We start from the raw sequence: 14,285 nt of genomic DNA, 5'->3' as shown, positions 1-14,285 counted from the left end.
AGGTTGAGAACCACTGCTCTATAAAATCCTAAGCCTTATTGTTTTTAAATGTAATAGCACATCTGCAATACTGTTTGAAATATCTTTTAAATCTGTAGTATAAACAATGCAGGACCTGTTACATGCCAAAGAGTCATGCCTGACTTAGCAAGAAGATGGAAATGTGCGCAGATTAATTCCTGCTGTATAATATTATCCATATTTCACATAAGCTGACATTTACACAGCATTTACACAGGAGCCTGTATAAAAATATCAAAACATGTTCAGTCAGAGGGAAAGACAAGGCAGGGATCTATGATATATTGCATGTAGCCTTAATAATTCATGTACTGTAAGCATCTTTACAGCAGAAGTGTTAAGCCTTACAACTATGTCAAATATTCACAAGACAGCGGGAGCTCCAGGTGGACTTTTCACATATTAATGAATCAGAACTTCACACTGCTGTAAAGCTAAAGTGTGCATGAACATACAAAGAAATTCTAACAAATAAATAATGGATACAGCTGAACTGTTGTATTAGCAACTAAATCTTCGGCAGAACCATGTCACCTGGATGCATAAACTTATTAAATTACAATTTGACTTAATTGGAGACACACCAGGATGTTAATGAAATGAGTATCAGAGCTGAGATTCTAAGCAGCCACACTTGTTTGTTTATCACTTAAATTTGTTTCTCAACTAAGTTCATGTATATCCCATAAAAATATCACCCTCACACTACAAAATAGTTTTTGGGGCCCTGTAGATTCAAACTCAAGTCATGATCCACATGTCTCCACAAGAGGGCTCTGCTGTTCTAGTTTTTAATGTCTCATTACTTTAATTTAACAAAAGGGTCCTTTAAAAGTCAGGGATCCACTTTAACTTTGATTAAAACATCAGTAAATAAATAATAATTAAATAATCAATAACCCAAGACATACCTGCGGGCTAAATATTTACAGTTCAAAAGCTTGGGTCACTAAAAAATTATTTGAATTAATACTTTGATCAAGAAAAAATATATATATATATAAATTATAAATATAAATTTTAAATTACAATTATTAAATTGACTAAAAGTGAGATTAAATACATTTATAATCTTAAATATAATGTCAAATAAATGCAGGTAGCCTTTTGAACTTCTATTCATAAAAGATTCCAGAATAATGGTTTCAACAAAAAACATTAAGCAGGACAACAGTTTCCTAAGCACCAAATCAACATTAAAATGATTTCTAAAGGATCATGTGACACAAAAGAAATATACGTTTGCAATCACAGGAATAAATTACATTTAAAAAAATATCAAAATTGAAATTTAGTAGAACATTCTTTTAAATGGTAATTTTTTTGGTAAGGTTTTTACTGCATACTGCACATGCCTGGATAAGCATTAAATACTTCTTTCAAAAACAATAAAACACTGACCACAAACTTCTGAACAATAGTGTAAGATCCTAACTGCAGGATGAATGTAGTTTTATCATAATGACAGTAATAAAACGGCTAATTACTGTAAAGCAGCGACACAGTTTTGCTAAAAATATATGTAGATATACTCTGAAAAGGCCACAAGAAGGAAAAGTAAACTGAATGAAATCGAACTGACACAAACTCCAGGGCAAAGCACACTGGCATTCAAGCACACTCTAAAACAACAGATGAAACAGATATGGGACATTGGCTTCCTTAATTTGGTCTTCTAAAGGTCACACTGTAACACCTCTCTCAATGAGTCAATCCAAAATCATTCATAGCTCGCAGTGGAAAACAAGACTCAGGTTTACATGTGACATGATCTTACATATTCCCTATCACCGGCAATACAAAATTTGTGAGGGTACATCATACAGCACAGATACATAAGCACATAAGTTAATTGGTCACTTTGAGCATAGACTTCAAAAATGTATGTAGCCTGTGTGTGTGTGTGTGTGTGTGTGTGTGTGTTTGTGTATAGGTGTGAAGGTGTGAACGTATGCAGGGACAGGTGGGCAGTAGGTCGCACATAGCCAACGGGATAGTCAGTGATTAAAGAGGGTCTCACATGATGTCTAACTTTGCTATTCTGGGTCCAGCACACACCCTTCCCTTCTGTCCCTGCTGCAACCGGACACCTTAACCGCCTTTCAGACAAAACACGCTGACGCACACTGTTCAGCACTGACACTACTGCTAGCAGACACACTAGGGGGAGCTGATACAAGAAAAAAAAAAAAAAAAAAAAATAAATAAAATTTGAAAATTGTGTTAAAATCCACATGTTAGTGTTCCATCAGAAAACACACTTTACAGAAATTAACTTAAAGCAAAATAGCAAATCCCTTTCTCCAACTTACAAGATTGAAGTTAAAGTAACATTTATTTAAAAAATAATAATAAAAAACATGAATTAATAAATAAATACTTGCATAAGTTTAGGCTTTTCTAATTATTATTATAAATAGGGAACAAGGTGTAATTGCTGCCCTCAAAAACATCACAGAATAGTTTAGTATTACTATATGTATCTATTTGATTTCATTTAATCATTTTTTAAGTGCAATTATTCAAATTGTTTAGAATCAGCATAAATCTGCTCACTGTGAAAACAAATGTATTCAATTAAAAAGTATAAACCACTAAAATATGACAAGACTAATTTTGATAATAAGTCAAACATTTATAACATTTAAAAAAATGACTTATTGATGATAAATATATAAACCTGGTTATTGTGTATTTAGAAAAAAAACAACATTTACTTTATCAAATATTTCTTGTTTTTTACTGGTTTCAATTATGCATGACTGATAAATATTCATTACATTATTAGTTTATGTTAAAACTGTATAATCCGGAAAATTGTTATATACAATACATAAATCTTAAATTTATGCCTAAACATTATTTTGAGGGGTGATATTAGAATTCAGTCTGTTGACTGTCCGATTAAAATGTTGATTTCTTTAAATCTAACAATGTGTGCTGATCAGCATTAACACAGACTTTGTAAACTGTAACCTTATAAATTATAACAAAGTGAATGAGCGAGCTAAAGCCTTCATCTTAATCAGTCAACGTGACTGGAAAATTAGGGCTCTGTCTGATTTCACATTAAATTTTCTAATTATTACAACATAACAAAATGTTATCATCCAAGCTCCCTCCCAGAAAGTGATCTCATTAAAGAAAGACTACTTGAGACCCAGAAAAAGCCAATCAACTGGAATCTAACTTTATCATTAATCAATTCTGTGGAAGAGCAAAATGGAAATTACACACGGTTTGCACCTTGGCCCAAGTTATGCCAATATTCTCATACACTTAACATCTTCATTATAAATGAATGTGGGACTAGACTGGCATGATTTATGTTTTAATAGGATCCCCCAAAATACTTGACACATTAACCACACTTAAAAATGTATGAGATAACAAAATAGTGAACCCAAACTTTATGTAGCTAAAGCTCAGTTTTCAAGCAAAGTGTTTCAGACTGTAACTGGATACAGAGTGTTCAAAATGATTACCTGTGATGTGGTGCTGTTTAGTACTGACGCGGTTACGGCTCTGGATGGAACAGCACAGATGTAACATAGCCAACATGGTGAGAATCATCACCACACTCTGCAGGAGCAAAGGCAGCTCAAACTGCTTGCCTATCCTGCAAAACAAAGCAATTAACTTAAATGTGAGGTGTGTATAAGCTATGCCACAGGAGAAACCAAAAATAACTGTTTTTAAACAGGTTTCCCAAATGGAAAGCCCTGCCCCAAATACACGCCATTTGTTGAGCCATTGTTAGGCTGGTTCAGATACTCAAACAAAGGTCATTTTGACATGGTTTGGATGGAAAACAACCTTTTAATAGCTTAATAAGGTTGTCTTTGTACATTAAAGGAATAGTTCACCAAAAAAATAAAATGTGGAGAAAACAATAGTAATGTGGATTATGCTTATTACTTATGGATTATTATTTTGTTTTTATCGGCTGTATGAAATCTCATTCATTAATCAACATCTTACCCTGAGGGTGAGTAAATATTCAGCAAGTGTTTTTTTTTTTTTACTATTCCTTTAAAGTCATGAGGTAACTGAAATAGAGACAGATCTTCACTTCCACATTATGATGCATATGTAAGTGAAAAGAAAAAAAAAAAAATGTTGGATAGGGTCTGCTTCTATCCACCGGCCATTCATTGGATGGGGGCAGATCTGAGTGCTAATTTTCAGTCAAATGTGAAAAGGTGCGGGGTTTAAGCAGACTAAATTATTTTAGAAGTCCAACATATATCCTACAGTGGGGGGAAATATTTATTTGATCAAATAAATATTTTCCCCCACTGTATGATATATGTCAGACTTCTAACATAATTAAAGTTTTGCTGCCAACTTGCAAAAAGAAATGAAGGGTCGGTCATTTTTATGGTAGGTTTATTTTAATGGGTAGAGACAGAATATTAACTAAAAAATCCAGAAAGAACAAATTATATAAAGGTTAGAAACCGATTTGCATTTCAGTGAAGAAATGCTATTAAAAAAAAAAAAGGGACCTAAATAAACAAATACAAAACATATACTACACTTTAGCCTTTATTCATTTGATTTAACTCTCCTCCACTCACCAGAAGAAAATGCGAAGTATATTAGCAACGAGCAGCACCAGACAGACTCTTGTTGAGAATCCTTCAGCGTTATTGGTCCTCTGGATGTCCTGGTACTGGGGGACGTAGGGCACCGCACCTCCAAACACCATCACACCAGAAGCCAGCCAGGAGAGCAGAGTCCATGAGCTCTCCATGTTCTCCTCTGAACCCTGCTCCATCGCTTAGTCCTTAATAACCAGTTTTTATACTCCCATACCCTGCAAGAAGAGGTTAGGAAGCGTTTACATTTGATCAAAAATATATAAAGTGCAATGCAATGTAGTTAAGATTGTATGCTAGGTAAAAAAAAAGCTAAAACTAATAAAATAGGCATATATTGCTGCAACAAACCCTTACAGCACCAATAAAAGCAACAGTGCCACCTTCAGTAACCTTAAAGCTCCCACAGGAACAACAATACCTACAATATAAACACACTGTAAATGATTCATCTGGGCCTTTCTGGACATGAAATACAATGAGGGACGATTTTCAGAGTAGTCAGGAACAGTAATAGTCATCTACATGCTGCCACCCATTCTGATGGTATCTCAGCTAAACAGGAAGCTTGGGCTCACAGGAGGTCTGTGCACCAAAAGATAAGGGTCCTTTTTGTTTCTGACCAAACGTAACATCAGAAGAACAAGCTGAGTTGCATGCTCTAGAATACACAGCTGAGAAGTTATGAAATAGTTTTGAGCTTACTTTAGAGCTTCAGTTCCCCAATTCAGAACAGACATGTTTCCTGAGGGTGTGAATGTTCTTTAAAGGATGTAAGAAAAGGTTTGTGATGCAAGAAAGAATAATCTATGCTTACATATCATTAAATTGTTTTTCTGTTTAATTCAGATTTCTACTTGAGTAGCAGCTTTACTGGCCCACACACATTAAAGAAAGAAAGAAAGAAAGAAAGAAAGAAAGAAAGAAAGAAAAGAAAGAAAGAATTTAAATTGTAATTGTATATAATGTATATTTTTAAACATGAATTATAATTGTATTATAAACCCTTTACGGTTTTAAATAAATAAATATAAGAGCTTTTGTAATACATAATTTTACATTAAAAAACACTTAAATATTTATTATATTTTTCACACATATAATTTAGTTTTCATCAAATGTTACATTTTCTTTACAGAAAACAAAACAATAGCTGGAAATTAAACAGTCATAATAATTAATCTGAAACATCAAGAGAGCTATAAATCCGTTAAAAATACTGCATTTTATATTCAATACTGTCCTATATTTGTACATTTCAGTGTTTTAATTTTGTGTGCATATATTTAGATTACCTCCCTTTTCTTGTTTTTTCCCCTGTGTGTTCAAAAAAATATATATTTAAATTTAAATTCTATTTTTATTTAAAACACATACAGTATAACCATTTACATAAAACTATAAAATAAATACTACCAACCCACCCAAAAGAAAAAATCAATTATTGGAATATGGTAGCATAGATGGCAAAAGAGAGTGGTTTGTCATTTTCAAACAGTTCTTAGAGATGTTGTCACTTTCAACAAAACTTTATCTTTTCTGGCCAGTACTTTAGCTTGCTAGTGTTGATGGTTGACAAGGAAATTTGCAATCTTAAAACTAAAGATCAGAATCAAGTCTAAAGGTCCTGCAACATTTTAAATGAGATTTTGTGGGTTTAAGTGATCAGATTAGTAAAGAATGTTCCCTAATCCCCATGAAGTCAGCTGGAACCCAGTACTTGAGCATTGCTCGTGATCCAGAGGTCTAGCAATGAGAGCTCCTACTGTACTGTATATAGAGGTGTTGCATAACTTCTGCATTCCGTAAGGGGTTGGGCTCTTCTGACATGTCTCCACTTCTCTCTATTCTGTCTCCTACATGAACAGATCATTAGATCCAAACCTACTGTAAACAGTTTTTGGGCTTTGTTGGACATATGAAGGCTATACGTTTTCTAGAAATGCAAACATGGGCATAAAATAAATTTGGTAGGCCTATGCTTGAGGGACTTCATAATGCCAGGTGCACATATGTGTTATCATCTTTAGAAATCGGATCCAGCAGCAAATTTAGACAGTAGGGAAATCCCTTAAGTTGGTTCCAACCAAAAGAGTCGGTTTACTTAAAAATAGGTTTTTGATGCATTTGAAACAGTCAAACAGTTGAAAAGTTCAGTCGCACTCCAATAGCTGTTTTAAGACCAATAAAGTATGGTGTGTATTGCCACTAAGACTATTATTAGCGATGGGAAGTCTGAATCATTTGACTCGATTCTTTTGAACAATTCGTTTCGATCGATCGGTTCATAAAATGATTCAGTTGTAGCCAACTTTTACGTCATGTATCATGTTTTGGGTTAAAGAATAAAGCCGTGTATGCATATTTATTCTATATTTTAAATTAAGTTTTAGTATTTGGAGTTTAATCATTTGACAGCCACTTTGTCACAGCCATGATTCAACTCATAAAATGTGATTTAGAAGTAAATTTAGGTTGATTTGAATGTAAAGTATTATATAGTCAAATTTATTTACCACAAAGTGGAAATAAGTTATTTAAAACAATCGAATCATAAAAACCTCAGTTACTCTATTTCTCTATTCAATAACTGAAGCAACTTATGGCTTATCAGCTAAATCAAATTAGTCTAGGCTACTTTAAAGTTAGCCTATATAAAATCACTAATGGCTTCTCGAATCATAACAAATCGCACATATTCCAAGAGTTATGAAGGTTATAATTTCGAGGCACAAAGGATAAAAACATCAACCCCACCTTGTTAACTCGATGTTGTTTCAGATTTATTCATGAACGACATCGTTTTGTGATCCGGCTCAAATTATTCATTGAAAAAGATTCGATTCATAAGAACAATTCGTGCACGGTTCACGTACAGATTTGTCCATAAGGACATGGACAAACGATTCGGGGATACACATGAATCCGATTGTAGCATACATGTTTTAACGACTGCTGTATCATCGCGTGCAAGAACTCACCGAAGCTGTTAAACGCAATAACACTGTTGATTTTCGCTCAAACTCAAACTTTTTCTGCATCTCTTTCTGCAAACTCGAAAACGAAGCGCATGTTTTGCTTTACTTTCAACGAACCTGCTTGATATACCCTAACAGTAAAAAGTTGCAAAGTAGAGAAAAAATCTTAGGAAGTTCAAGCATACCTTGTCGGGCGAAGACTTTGTTTAGCACACACACACACACACACTCGAGAATATGGTGTCTCATCTAGCCATCATCTAGTCTAAATCAGGCTGATGCAGTTGGAAGATGTTGGATCGACCGAGCAGCTCTCGTTGGTCTAATGTTACAGAGGAACAGGAAGGGAAAAAATACAAATAAACAGGGAACACCACGAGATCTAACCAATTATTAGTTTGAGTAGCGCTACTACTCCCACTGTCTTCATTTTGAGGGTAGAGTAGCCTATGGTAAAACGTGGTAATAACAAAACAACGTCCCCCAGTTTATTTCTGCCAAATCTTTACTAATTCTAATGGCTAGGCTATACTTCATAGGATTGGTTATTTTAAATCCTGTTTAGGCTATTTAGGCTACCAAGACTTCGCACTTTAATGTATTATGATTTAATAAAAGTGAATTGTTTAAAATCCAATATCCACTTTTAAAAATCGAAAAGCACAAAGAAGTCTTGTAAGTCTTTTAAATTAATTTATGTGATGTCCATTTTGTTACCTTCTTTTAAGTTGTATTTTAAGTTTTTTTATTTTATTTAAATTGTTTCAATTTGTACTTACAAAATCTGTAAATGGGAGAAATTTGTCAAGTACTTGCAGTTGAATTCTGTAAAAAAAAAAAAAAAACTATGATAAAAAAAATCGCTCCCTTGTTATATATATATATATATATATATATATATATATATATATATATATATATATATATATATATATATATATATATATATATATATATATATATATATATAGCTATATATGGGCTATACAAAGACTTTGGAAATCTCGGCACCTGAAATGGGTCAAAAACAACAACAACAACAAACATTAGCTGAATTATCTCTATACATTTTGGCCTATACTGGTGTAACCCTTTACGGTTTTTTCTCCCCCTATTTTAATAGATGAAATGACTGCATCGTTTGATCACGCAAGAGGTTGATTTGCCTGCCTGCAGCTGCGGAAGTCTCGAACTGAGAGATCTCTAAAATCTCGCGATATTTGTCACGACTCCGCGTTTCATCCAACAGCTGATCACTAGAAGGAAAAGAGCTGAGAAGATACACAATTTAAAGAAGAATAAACATCTTTTTGCTTTTGTACAGATTATTTATTTAAAAAATATGTCAGAGACAGACCCGAAATCGGCGCAGGATCTCACAGCAGTGGTAGGTTTGATAATACACTACATATTGTTGTGGTTTCCTAAGCTATAGGCTAATGCTAGGCCCTGTTTTAGTGTTTATGTGTTCTAGCTGGATTATTTTGATGCGATGTCAACTTCGTTTAATATTCTAAATGAGATATTGTTTTCTGAGAATATTGTTGCCGTGACTTACGCTGATTTATTTGTTTTATATTTTTATTTTATTTAATTGCATATCTTTCTGCATTTTTACATGTGTCGGATTAACGTTAAATTAATGTTTCTCCCTGATAGGTACAGACATTGCTGCAGCAGATGCAGGATAAGTTCCAGACAATGTCAGACCAGATCATCGGGAGGAATATCCTTTCTTGTTTTTAGAATAGCTGTATAATACATTTTTCAGTGAAGCGGACGTGGTCCCAGAGATAATGCCCCAAATTTTACACAAAGTCCATGTGAAACATGAGAGCAAAATGCCCTACTCTGAGAAAGAGGGTTTCTGCAGGTCTTAAAGTATTAATACGCACTTCCACAAATTAAAGAAAAAATTAAATATATAAAGACTTAAATCAGAGCAGAAGATATTAAATCCATAGCCATGGCATTACATGTTGCATACACTGCTAAAAGATCTTCCATCCTTAGTAATGTGTCTTTTTTAGGGCTGCGATATTTAAGCATCTTGTCAGTAACCACAAGATCAAAATCCCATGGCTACCCCATGGCCAGGTTCATAAAACTAGCTACAAAAATCCAAATGCATACATGATTTAATTCACTGTGCAGGTGTAGTAAACACAATTTTAGTTCACAGTCAAAATCTTTAGTCATGCACTCAATGCTTGTGTATTTAAACAGTGGTGTTACCTGTACTTGATCCCATCTTCCTTAATAAGATTCACTTGATGAAATGAGTACCCGCATCGATGATCTAGAGAAGAATATAGCAGACCTGATGACTCAGGCAGGAGTGGAAGAGATTGAGGGGGAGAACAAGGTCAAAGAGGGAGAGGCTTCCTAGTAGAGGTAATTTCTTATTTCTATAGATATTTTAGAAACCAGATAAGAATGTCTGATTCTAAATGGAAATTTGAAATGAGTTTCATACTTGTATACTATATTAAAATGCATTGCCCTGATCCAGTGTTATCTTTCACAGAATGCTGAGTTAGAAGAAACAAAAAAAACTCTTCAGGAGCAGCAACTTTTTCTCTATGGTGACTAAAATATTTTGTTTTGCTGTAATGAAAAAAGATTTAAAGTCAGTCCTAAAACTTTGACTGTAACCGCCCCCCCCCCCCCCCCCCCACACACAAACACACACTTTTTTCTGCAATGGATTGCAAAGGACTTTTTAAACATGACATTCAACTGTAGAACCGAACCCTGCATTATTGTAAGAGCACTAGCCCAAGTGCCAAACTAACACCATTCCTGTTAAAGTGAATTTGTTTGTCGAATTAAAGTTGTTTATTAAAACCTGTGTCCTTATGTCTCTTTACTGGTATAGCCAAACTGAGAAGTTTGTAACATCACTATGTTTCACTGTTTCACTTGCTCCTCTCTAGCAGTTGCAAGTAAGTTAAACATATCAAAGAAACATATGCTTATATGCAAAATCTCTTGGGTCAAATACGTACAAGCTAATACTGACTGAATTCTTAGAAATGTAAATGACTTTGTTTATATCTGATCAATATTTAAGCTGGGTGAGATGATGATTAACACATTTTCTATGCAATTTAAAACCATACCACTATCAAAGGTCTACAGCATAATGCGGTACATCAAGTGCTTCAGTTAAAATTTGACTAAATCACTTGAGAAGACTTCCAACCCAAGGAAAATCTATTTTTGAATCTGGACTCCGGGAGGGAAAATGACTTGCATTGGTAGATTATATTGGTCTTAAAACAAATCAGTAAAAAAAAAAAAAAAAAGGGTCAAACCATGAGTATTTTCCCCCAAAATAATTCATATTTTAAATGAAATCTAATTTATATTAGATTTATAATAAAAATGCATTCGTGAATCATGGAAATTAGTTGTACAGAATCTAATAAACCTGGATCAGGCCCAGGTGATTTTCTTTACTGTATTATTTTTTTTCCACATTATTTTAATGAGAATTACTGTATATTTTGAACATATTTGTGATGATAATGTCGCAATGCATAAATAAAAAATCTTATTTGTTCTAAATTAATAACCTTTATTTTTTTATTCTCTCCTTTTTTTCCTTCTGATTTTGGGGTGAAATATAACCTATATATATATATATATATATATATATATATATATTGTGAGTTTTGTCTCTCAAAAAGCTTTCGTAATAACAGTAAAAAAAAAACCTGAGGGATTTTATTACAAAGAAAGACCATTTATTAAACTTTCTTAAAATAACTTGGAACATGTGAATCTGGTTGATATAAAAACTGAACAATATAAAAGGGCCAACATCTTTAAAACATGGCCGCACAATTTAGTTAACAGATTCAATTAAATTTTGCATAAAACATATTGGAAGATAAATCACACTCGGAACACAACATCATGTTCAGTCATGTCGATAGCCCAGGCAAACTTATCCTTTAAGGTTTTGTTATACATTTTTTCCAGTGTCACCTCCATGTTCTTACACCTAGAAGCAGAAAATAAAGTAAAGAAACACTGAAAATATTCTAATATCTGTCTGTGTAGCATGTTGGTTTATTTGAGAGTGACATCATCACCAGGCCACGGTAGTTGAATTTGGAGGTGCTCACGGCGATCTGTTTTTTCTCCTCTCTGTCTGTAGCCTGAACCTCCATCTTCAGCAGCTGTTCCTCACCTCTGCACAGCTTTCTTTTTCTTCTCCACGACCTTGAACTCACATAAAATGTTTTATACATGTGTATATCATATTCATCTACAAAGGGACTCTAATAGCTGGAAGAGCAAACAAATGTCCCCTTATTCAGAGGTCTGGAATGAGATACTGACATAAACAGCTTGTTTCCTGAGCTCCCTTTGGCTTCTTTCTTGGCCTGCTTTAGCTTTTTCTTAGCCAAGTCCAGCTGCTCCTTCCTGCTGTCAATCTTTATAAAAGAAGAGAAGAGAGAGAGAGAAAAAATAATAAGATATTCAGATGCTTTTTTCATGATATTAAAATTATTTTCTTACGATTCAGTTTCATACAGGTGCATCTTAAAAAATTAGAATATCATGGAAAAGTTTTTTTTTTATTATTATTCAAAAATGCAGACTTTCTTATATTGTAGATTCATTGCACACAAACTGAAATATTTCAAGAGTTTAATGTTTTAATTCTGATGGTAACGACTTACAGCTTAGAAAAAAAATCAATGCAATTAATCTAGAATATAAAAAAGTTTGCTTCTTTAAATTAAATAATAATAATAATAATAAATACATTTTCCCTGATGATCTTATATATATATATATATATATATATATATATATATATATATATATATATATATATATATATATATATATATATGCACCTGTGCCCGGTTGCATGAAACTCCTTAAGCCTTATCTCCAGTGCCTTTGCCTGCAGGTTAGCCATGGATTGTTCAAAGGTCTTTGGCGGCGCCCGCTGATGGTTACATTGAATTGCAAACGCACGGTTTGCCCTGTTGTAAGAGAGCAACTTCTCTGCCACATTGTCCATCGCTGTAGTAAGAATTATGGGGGTGAGTGTTTATATGAATGTATCTTTGAAGGAAACTGACGGTTTTTAATAAAGTTAAGATGATATCTTATTTTTATGTCGTCTCTGTAATGCATAGTAATGCAGTGTTTATAAGCGCAGCTGCTTTGTTTACAGCGGTAACCAAGGAAACGCCGTCTCTGCTGTTTAAAGGGTTAGTTCGCCCAAAAATGAAAATTATGTCATTAATAACTCACCCTTACGCTGTTCCAAACATGTAAGACCTCCTTTTATCTTCGGAACACAGTTTAAGATATTTTAGATTTAGTCCGAGAGCTCTCAGTCCCTCCATTGAAGCTGTGTGTACGGTATACTGTCCATGTCCAGAAAGGTAAGAAAAACATAATCAAAGTAGTCCATGTGACATCAGAGGGTCCGTTGGAATTTTTTGAAGCATCGGAAATACATTTTGGTCCAAAAATAGCAAAAATGACGACTTTATTCAGCATTGTCTTCTCTTCTGTGTCTGTTGTGACTGAGAGAGTTCAAATCAAAGCAGTCTGGATATCCGGTTCGCGAACGAATCATTCAGTTCACCAAATCGAAATGAATCGTTTTAAACGGTTCGCATCTCTAATACGCATTAATCCATCAATGATTTAAGATGTTAACTTTTTTTAATGTGGCTGACACTCCCTCTGAGTTCAAACAAACCAATATCCCGGAGTAATGCGTGCACTCAAACAGTACATTGACTGAACTGCTGTGATGAACACCGAGCCGAGCCAGATAATGAACAATAGACTCACTTGTTCACGAGTGAAGAACCGGTTGCATCGGTTATCGGATCACCAGTAGTTCTTTTGGACAGTTCGATTCAATAAACCGGTTGAAGAAAACGGTTCACCGGTTCTTTTTCGCTCGACATAATGGCGTCATTTGCGATGATTGCCCTTGATTCAAGCCTTCGGTTTACCCGCTCATAACACTAGCACAGAATCAGTTCAGAATCAATCATTAAAATAAAGTTCACCTTATTGTAAAGAGAATCGTGCTTAATAGTAATATAAATAATTTTAAAAAGGCTTGATAAATTCGTAAAGGTTATAAAAATTCAAAAGCACTTTCCTCATTGAAAACTGTAATTTTTTATTTTTTTTTACTTGAGGTGAAATCAAGGGGGGGGGGGGAGCCAAAAACATGGTTAAAATGCAAAAAAAAAGTGTATAATTACAGGACCTTAAACAGGCTTGTCTGTGTAAATTTGTAAATTCCAGGCCAACATGCCCACTACTTACACACACAAAGCACGTGGGACCTGATGTGCGAGACGCTGCGACACACTGAGCTGATTAAATTAGATCTTGTAGCGGATGCAGAAAACAGATTTCCTCTCAGTGGCGATCTGACACCTCCACCCCAGCATTACACACACATCACATGCACACACACTGCAGCGCTCACTCTAGAGAGACTCAGTTAGTTATACTACTCACAGACATTCAGCAGTCTCTCATTAGCACAAACACACAATACAGTAATTAATGAGAATCCCATTCACAGAGAATCCATCAAACTGTGTCCTAACCAGTCATGGTGAGCTAAAAGCAAAAGTTTTTTTCTTAATATTTCATGACTATAACAAGCTAAGAGCAACAGGAC

At 34.2% G+C, this 14,285-nt stretch overlaps 2 protein-coding genes and 1 long non-coding RNA gene across 4 annotated transcripts in view; 1 reads left to right on the top strand and 2 right to left on the bottom strand.

Annotated features, from left to right (window-relative positions):
* LOC113070493 (PQ-loop repeat-containing protein 1-like) overlaps nucleotides 1-7,938 on the bottom strand; it is a 39,988-nt gene extending 32,050 nt beyond the window's left edge. The window contains exons 1-3 of one of the 2 annotated variants that reach the window (XM_026243793.1): nucleotides 7,786-7,938; nucleotides 4,602-4,840; nucleotides 3,507-3,640 (exon numbers count right to left, since the gene is read on the bottom strand). In XM_026243793.1, the coding sequence (XP_026099578.1) occupies nucleotides 3,507-3,640; nucleotides 4,602-4,801 (334 nt within the window). In that variant the 5' untranslated portion in view covers nucleotides 4,802-4,840; nucleotides 7,786-7,938. Of the gene's footprint in view, nucleotides 1-3,506; nucleotides 3,641-4,601; nucleotides 4,841-5,047; nucleotides 5,469-7,785 lie in introns of those variants that run through there. The other variant, XM_026243794.1, reaches the window with a different exon arrangement.
* Nucleotides 7,939-8,796: 858 nt separating this feature from the next.
* Nucleotides 8,797-10,447, top strand: LOC113070492 (heat shock factor-binding protein 1-like). Its single transcript, XM_026243792.1, has 4 exons — nucleotides 8,797-8,987; nucleotides 9,260-9,326; nucleotides 9,871-9,994; nucleotides 10,128-10,447. Exons 1-3 carry the CDS (start codon nucleotides 8,943-8,945, stop codon nucleotides 9,987-9,989), a joined length of 231 nt encoding a protein of 76 aa, XP_026099577.1. The 5' UTR covers nucleotides 8,797-8,942; the 3' UTR covers nucleotides 9,990-9,994; nucleotides 10,128-10,447.
* A 905-nt stretch (nucleotides 10,448-11,352) lies between these two features.
* LOC113070491 (uncharacterized) lies at nucleotides 11,353-12,573 on the bottom strand. Its single transcript, XR_003279934.1, has 3 exons — nucleotides 12,475-12,573; nucleotides 11,701-12,045; nucleotides 11,353-11,609 (listed from the first exon to the last, which is right to left on the bottom strand). It is a non-coding gene; the product is annotated as an uncharacterized LOC113070491 (long non-coding RNA).
* Nucleotides 12,574-14,285: the final 1,712 nt, after the last annotated feature.

This window comes from Carassius auratus, unplaced genomic scaffold (assembly GCF_003368295.1).
Source record: "Carassius auratus strain Wakin unplaced genomic scaffold, ASM336829v1 scaf_tig00004546, whole genome shotgun sequence".
NCBI classification, from domain to species: Eukaryota; Metazoa; Chordata; class Actinopteri; order Cypriniformes; family Cyprinidae; genus Carassius; species Carassius auratus.
Note: the sequence above shows the minus strand (reverse complement) of the source record. Positions and strands in the feature narration are given on the sequence as shown.